At 40.3% G+C, this 8,550-nt stretch overlaps 1 protein-coding gene and 1 long non-coding RNA gene across 2 annotated transcripts; both read left to right on the forward strand.

Moving 5' to 3' along the window:
* Window positions 1–5,773: 5,773 nt before the first annotated feature.
* Window positions 5,774–6,879, forward strand: LOC139112352 (uncharacterized). The gene is made up of 2 exons (XM_070673326.1): window positions 5,774–6,127; window positions 6,232–6,879. Exons 1-2 carry the CDS (start codon window positions 6,002–6,004, stop codon window positions 6,877–6,879), a joined length of 774 nt encoding a protein of 257 aa, XP_070529427.1. The 5' UTR covers window positions 5,774–6,001.
* Window positions 6,880–7,189: 310 nt separating this feature from the next.
* On the forward strand, window positions 7,190–8,156 carry LOC139112433 (uncharacterized). Its single transcript, XR_011547378.1, has 3 exons — window positions 7,190–7,497; window positions 7,570–7,743; window positions 7,827–8,156. It is a non-coding gene; the product is annotated as an uncharacterized lncRNA (long non-coding RNA).
* The last annotated feature ends 394 nt before the right edge of the window (window positions 8,157–8,550 follow it).

Raw genomic sequence — 8,550 nt, forward strand, 5'->3', positions numbered from 1 at the left:
GTATGCGTGGGCAATACCGCTGAAGAATAAAGGCGGCAGCGAAACGGCTGACGCTTTAGCGGAGTTGATGCGAAAGAGCGGGCGATGTCCGAAAAATTTACAAACCGATATGGGAAAAGAGTTTTACAACACCGACGTACAACGGCTCTTCACGAAACGCGGTGTCAATCATTACTCAACGTACTCGGTGTTAAAGGCGTCAGTAGTTGAGCGATTCAATCGCACACTCAAAAACATTATGTGGAAGATGTTTACGCTCAACGGCAATTACGAGTGGTGCGACGCGCTACCGCGTCTCGTAGACGAGTATAATAGGCGCAAGCATCGAACGATCGGCATGCGGCCCATCGACGTGACACCTGAGATCGCCAAGAAACTTCTTGACACCGTGTACAGCGCGATAAAGATAGCCGCTCCGGCCAAATTCAGGGTCGGTGATAAAGTACGCGTGAGCAAGTTTAAAATGATTTTCGAAAAGGGATACACTCCAAATTGGACCACCGAGGTTTTCACGATCGTCAAGGTGCAGCAAACCAATCCAGCAACCTATCTGCTCGAGGATTATCGCGGTGAGGCGATAGCCGGAGCGTTCTACGAGCATGAGTTGCACCGCGCGACACATCCGGACGTATATCTGGTGGAGAAGGTTCTGCGTAAGAAGGGTGACAAGGTCTACGTGAAATGGTTGGGATTTGATGGATCACACAATTCATGGATCGACAAAAACAGCATCGTTTAATAAAGTTTTTTTTATTTTTTACACATGTATATGCGATTCAATGTATTTAAAAAATAAAAACTATATACTGCATAGATGTATATCCTTATTATTTTACACATTTATATGCGATTCGATGTATTTAAAATAATAAAATATAAAACTGCATACTACATACTGCATACTACATACTACATACTGCATACTACATACTGCATACTGCGTACATGTGTACTGCGTACATGTGTACTGCATACTGCGTACATGTGTACTGCATACTGCGTACATGTGTACTGTATACTACATACATGTGTACTGTATACATTAACGCAATCTATAATACATTTGATACATCTGTAATACATATATAATTATAGAGGTATGCGATAATGACCCCATGGTAAGGTGTTGGTCGAGTCTGGCACGAGATATCGCTTGTCATCATACGGACTCAAAGCGATCTTTGTCTCGGATACGGTGTACACTTGATGCAATTTCGATCTTACGCACGATTGGTCGCGAGTCATAGCAATCTCATTCTCGAGACACTTGACATAATCGTCAAACGTTATAGTTCGCGCCACGACTCCACTCTTTACACCTTTTGCTTTTTTAGTGTCACTTTTACCGTCCACCTTGATCGCGTACATTTTCGCTCTGAGTCCTACAAATTCTGTAACAATCGCACCGTTGCACTCATCCTTCATTAAACCTGGTATTTTTTGTTCGCGAGAGGCATACCGTACGCGTTATCAGGTGGATAGTCGCTCGTGTCGAACCGAGCGATATCACGCTTCATCATCTCGTATACATCGTCACACTGGACGCTGTACACGAGACTATCCGTGTCGGTATACATGACGCTACATTTGTCTCCAAAAGTTGGTAACATGTACTCGTGATGAAACTCGTACAAACACACCTTAGATATGTCGAGTATGGACATACCAACGTATATCGGCTTAGCGAATTTTACCTCGAGTTTACGCAATTCCACAGCCACCAAATTTTCCGCGAATACACTTCTACTGTGAAAATTAGGTTTGGCGATCATCGCTTCCACACCGTACCGACCGTCCCACTGCGAGAGCAATCGAACGTCGACGCGATTTCGTACGTTCTCCATCGTTTTACCAAACACCGCATTGTTCATAAGTTTAAACAAATTTTTCTCGAAATCATTGGTCGCGCGAGTTCGATGTCGCGTGTTGAGCTCGATGTAATCGCGCAACCATGCTGACTGAGTGAATCGCAGCGCGCGGTAAACCTTGATGACGCGAAGACCATGACGCGTGCACAGCTGCAGATTGCGATAGTGTATGATGTATCGCTTCTTATCGTACAGCGTAGCCAAAAGTTTTTTATCATGTTTTACCCCCGGTGGTTTCTCTCGTGTGGGACAGAACGGCAGATCGGAGTGCATGTCGTGCACGCTTGCAGGATACTCGAGATCCACCTCAAGGATATAACCCGTGGGCGAGTCCACGGCGATCGCGTCTACGTCGAGGTTCGCGAGTTCTTGGTCGTTGGCCCATTCAAAATCCGCGTACGGTAACGGCTGACACATAGCCCAACCGTACAAGTTGTTTACATCGTAATACACGATGTACGACGAAGGTTTCAACGAGTCGTACCCCGACCGCATGTATCTGTTATTAGCTCGCGCGTATCTGTTGGAGCATTGACTGAGACCGCCGCGTATACCGCGTTCGACGAACATCACCATATCGATGTCAGTTAATAGTTCAAAATTAATACGCGTATGCTTGAGCATCGCGTCCCACGTGAAACCGGGCAAGGTGTAATAGTGCGCGGGATCGAGTCCGTAACTTTCGACGCATCTATCGCGAAAATTTTCAAATACGTCAGCCAATAACAATACATCGGTTTTGAGGTACAGATCGCTGTACTCGCCTAAAGTTCGAATAGAGAATTGCTGCCATACGGTCTCGGCGTGCGCGTAATCTGTCTCACTCACCGTGTCACCGGTCAGCGAGCTGAAGAACGATTCGCGCGACGGTAGGCTCGACTCATTTAATCTTTCAACGCTGTCGACGTACTCGTACGGAAATATACCTTTTCGTGTCAAGAGATTGAAATTTTCCTCTGAAAGTTTTGCAAATTCACCGCGCAAGATTCGCATTTTATCTTTAATGAGTAAAGACGATAATTTGTCAAGGCTAGCGTTCAAAAATTTGTACGAATCTATAAAGCGCAATTTTATCGCAGTTCGCAAGTCCTGTCCCTTAGCTGTATCGTTTACATGTTTTGTAAAAGAAATGTATTTTTCCTTCGTTATCGGCAACAAATCGACTTTACCCTCATACGCCGTGGTGATTTCCTTTATGACAAAGTGTGCGTCGTAGCCTGACAAATTATGAAACACGACGGGGATGTAACGCGTGTCGCGGTATTGCAAGTTACATTTTGAGTGCGCGGGACCTCTATACCGACCGGTCATATGGCAATGATCGCGCACACGCTTCTCGTCCACCGCAAACGGACTTTCACACACGTGGCATACTGTCGCGTTCTCATGCTCCTCGCGCTGCATATTCGACAAAGTCTCCATCGGGATGGTTTTCAATATTATAATTTTTACGCGATGAGCCAGTTTCACTAACTGCTCAACGAACCACTCGATGCAATCGAGTCCGCGATGATATTCATATCTTGACAGCGACTCGTCGAACGAGCATCGCACGTAGTATCCCACGCTGAATACTTCATGACGTTGGTAGTTAAACGTCGTTTGCTCCGGCGACGATGGTGGATCGATCTTTCGCAACACGCACTCCAGATCGGCGTATACGATGAATGGTACGCGTTCCTTGTTGTAGTGATTGGAAAAGCTGAGCCATTTGTCATCCTCGCTAGGTAGTCGTATAGCGCAGTTGTTTAAAGTTCCACAATCCACGATATGAATCTTAAATTTCTCGCTCGAATTAAAGTAATGAAGACACCTAAAATAAAATATTTTTTAATATATTAAAAAAAAAATCAAATGAAATATTCAAAATTATACGTACCGATCACAAATATATTTACGATGCTCGCGTCCGCTTAGTTGTGAGCTGATGAGACGTGACAGATCACTGATACATGCAAAGTGTCCTACTTCCTGTTTATCGTTGTCGTCGTCGCGTTGTACGTACAATAAATTTACATGTTTCTCTTTCTTCTCGTTAGTGAGGTGTACAGGTAGAACGTTAATTTCTTTTCCACATCTCTCAGTGGCGTACACATTGATCGAGATATCGTTTAATCGTTCGAGTCTCGCAACGTCTTTAAGAGTCGCGGGAAACTGTACACCCTCGACGTTCAACACCGTTGTGTAATGCGGGTACGACGATTCCCGATTCACGTTCTGCTTCGCGGGATACAGAGCCGCCACTACCGACCACGCGAGACACTTATCGTCCATCGACTTTACACATATCACTGCTTTTTTAGCGGCTAACTTCCGTGGCAATGTAACGTAGCATCCCACGCGCATCGGATTGTACTTATTTACGTTGATTATCAAATTCAAAATTCGCGACAACGCCCATCCGCTGTCACGCTCCTGAAACTCCTCGAGAGAAGCCAGCGTGGGTTCGACAACGTGTAGCCGGTACCACTCGCGCACATCCGTTTCTTGAAAAATCTCACAGTTTTTCGTGGTTATACTTTTGTTGGCGCGTTTGTCCCCAGCCGTAAACTCACCGTTGAACGCAGTATTCACTTTTACACAATTGTTTTTAAGCACGATGTCTCGTATGCGCTCGTATACCACGTTACCGGCATCCTCCAGGAATCGCAGCGGCTCGATATAGTTTGTGTTTATCACCACACCCGTTGCGATACGACTTTTGAACGCGGTCTCGATCTCACGCCAATCGAGTTCATTAGTCGTTTTGTCACCATCACCGTCGGCAGCACTAGTGCTCGCGTACTCACCACCCTGGTGCACGTAACGTTCGTATAAATGTTTCTTGGCACCCAGGAGTCGCGCGATACTCGCCACCGTGGATTGCGCGCACCCGACGGATACGCGCGCTCGCTTAGCGCGGCTACGTTCCTCGAGCTGATTTACTAGCTCGTCACATCTTTCAGCCCAAGTGAAAAATTCTACCAAGGTAGTCACGGTGTTAGCCTGCAGCAGGAGTTGGCGCTCTTCTTCTTCGAGGAGACTTCGATCCATTTTTATGTTTATCATACGTCTCGCGCACTCAAAAGTTGAAAGACAACAACAGTAGCAATAAGTACGACAAAGACAACGATATTAACGATAAATACGACATTAACAATAAATACAACAAAACAACAACATTAGCGATAAATACAACAAAAAACAACGACATAAGCAAGACAACATTAGCAATAAATACAACAAAAAGAAACTACATTAGCAATTAACGCGAATGTATAATCGAAGTACATTGCTCGTTCACGCAGTTGTGCACACCGGGCACATATCACACGAGATTATAACAAACGTTGCAGCTTTGCAATTCGAGCACCACGTACCGTAGAGACTGTCATAAGATCCTACAACGTGTTTGCGAATCTTGAAGATGGGGTCATATAAATCGTATTGCATCGATATCAAACAAGAAGCGCACACGTTGTATCCTCGCTCGTCACCGTAATAAAAATATATAGCGCAAAATTTCGTACGCGGAGTAATCGCGCTTAAATTCTGCAAATTGATCGTTTTCCGCGTAGTATTTTCAACCATTTCATCGTCGTCGGTGTTGCAAGCACTATCCTCCGACAAGGGATGAATCTCGATTTCTTCATCAACTTCGATTTCATCATCAACTTCTATTTCTTCATCAACTTCGATTTCTTCGTTGTTCATTTCATACATAGTCGTCGATCGCTCAATCACTAATGAGATTCACGCATTGTGACAAAAGAGGTATAACGAATGCATTATATCCTACCCCTACTACCAATTAATCATGTGATTTCATTTCTTACCCTCTCTCAAATTATATTGAGTCATTTGCTAATATTAAAAACCGTTAGTAAAAACCGTTAGCTTATCTCTTTCAGATAAAAATTCGGTTACCCTCGTCTAAAATTATTTTAAAAAACTTTTACTTCTCGGAATTAAAAACGTTGACTTATTTCTTTCCGACAAAAGAAATGTACACCCATCGAATAGCAACTACCCTCTGTTTTGCAGAGTCTTTGCGTTTAGCCGCACAGCCTTTGATCTCTGCATAGTCTATTTTATAAATGAGGGTTGAAGCGAGTGCACATATGTTTACGAGGGCAAAGTGAGTGAGAACGAGAATGATAATTTTTATCTCTATAAACATGAAAACAATTTGGCTCAAGATGAATCCTTCAACCGTCGAGCAGTCAGTTCCTTGCAACCACTCATCAGTAATTGATCGTCATCGTTTGTCACCAAAAATTGTAAGTATATATTCTTATATATTCTTAAATATTTTTAAAGCCATTTTAATACATAAAAATTTATAATTTTATACTTTTTTAAATTTTTTAATTTATTTTTTCAGATGATTTCCAACATCGACGTAAGACAGCTGTCCACTTGGCCGATTGAGGTACGCGTGGTACGCGTACAATCACCTACAATGTTTTGGGTGAAATTAATCAACGATGAAGCAGCTCATAAGGAAATGCTGGAACGAATGGCCTTACGCATGAGATTTGCAGCATCTCAACTGATACTGTCACCGAATGAAATAATAATAGGAACTCTCGTTGCCATCCGCGAAGGTTCAAAATGGCAAAGAGGGATCATCGAGTACGTCGGTGCTACTTCGATTACTGTAAATCTTCGCGACTGGGCTCGCACAACTGAAAGAATGCCGCATGAATGTTTACGACTAGAGAGCCAATTCCATGAAATGAGGTGGCAAGCAATACCATGTGTTTTAAATGGAATCTTGCCTCTGCGAGCTCAGGTATGGACGGAGCAGGAGGTTGTGCACGCAAAAATCATCATGGAAAAAACGCAGGGATGGATCATTATCAATGATGTTCTCAGTGACAATGCTGCACTTGTTTCATATCTCAGAGGCGGGCAAACGGAAAACGTGCCTATGATAGATGTATCTACATTATTTATACAAATAGGTATTGCAAAAAAATTTAAATGGGATAAAACGCCGACTGAATCAGTTGCATCGCAAACACAGTGAAAAACAATATCGTTATGTGCGGTGTGTAAAAGGGTGTTAAAAAGAACCTTAGGTTCGTTCATATGAATATCCGCTTCTAATCATGAGTGTATTTACGAACACACTTATGAAAGCAGGGATAGAAACGCAGCACGGAATTTTTTCATTGTTCGCTCGTCAATCGGACGGTGAGGATCTCAAAAAATTATCAGTAAAAAGTGATTATCTATCTGCTCTTGTTATTTTTGACTCTTGTTTGTATAATTGTTGTTTTTTGTTGTATATTTGTCGGGTTTTTTCCATTTATTAAAAAAATGAGTTGTCGTGATTTTTTAATTCGAGTGTGCCAACGACAAAATTGTAATAAATATCATGAAATACGCCGATGTACAAAAAATAATTGTACTCAAGGCAGCTCCTGTAAATACGTACATTTACGCCAAGAAGAAGTCGATAACATTAATAATAATATAAGACCACACAGTAAGGAGGCATATGATGAATTGAAGCGAATTGCATATCTCCTACGTGAAACATACCCGGAGGAACAAAAAAAAAAATCATGCACGCTCAATTTATTAGGCGAATGTTTATGGTCCTGTGTAGCATGTGGAACTGCAGATGCAGAACTGCCAACACGTAAGTATTTACTGTTGTACTAAGATTTTTACTCAATTAAAAAAATTTTACTTAACAAATTTTTTTTTTCAGGAAACATGCCAACCTGCAATTATTGCGAAGTGAAATTAATTGAAGGGTTCAAGGCACTGGTATGCGGCCATGCATACTGTAAATATTGCATACCATTTCTTCCGTTTAGTGTTGACCCTCTGCCATGTTACTATTGCAGTACTTGCAAAGCGTGGAAAGTAAAAATAAACCTATGTAAGTACATGTCAATATCTTAATAACCAATATCTTAATAACTAATATGATAATTTATTAATTTATACTTTTTTCTTTTCCAGATAATGACTAAAAAAAGGAACTGCCATTATGTTTAAAATCTGTATCATTTAAAATCTGAATCATTTTTAATCTGTATCTTTAATTAGCCTTTGTCATATATAATTAGCTTGTGTCGTATATAATCAGCCTGTGTTGTTTATAATTAGCTTTTTGTAATCATGTTATTGTTGTAATCATGCTATTTTTGTAATTTTAAAAAGATATAATCATAGGATAACATCATTTTTTATAAATAATAGTTTGTACATCATTAGCTTTAATTTATTACAATTCTAATTTTGTAGAAAATAGTTTAAGCTCTTACGATAATATATATTCAATAAAAATGTTAAAAGTGATTACAATTCTAATTTTGTAGAAAATAGTTTAAGCTCTTACGATAATATATATTCAATAAAAATGTTAAAAGTAAAAAAAGAAAAAAATTTCGTTTTTTTTATGCTCTCACACTCTTAAAATTGCGTTTATTAAAGTAATGAAATAATGAAGAAATCAATGTAATTAAAAAAAGGCAAATTTTATTTTTTCAATTCAATGTAATTAAAAAAACAAATTTTATTTTTTATCTTAAATGCCATGTTAATAATACTAGAACATTGTTTTACACTATATTAATCTTATATTAATCTTATATTAATCTTATATTAATATTACTACGTAAATAAAAAAAATACAAAAAATATAAAATACAAAAATATAAAAAAATACAAAAATACAAAAAAA

Source organism: Cardiocondyla obscurior, linkage group LG28, assembly GCF_019399895.1.
Source record: "Cardiocondyla obscurior isolate alpha-2009 linkage group LG28, Cobs3.1, whole genome shotgun sequence".
Classification (NCBI taxonomy): Eukaryota; Metazoa; Arthropoda; class Insecta; order Hymenoptera; family Formicidae; genus Cardiocondyla; species Cardiocondyla obscurior.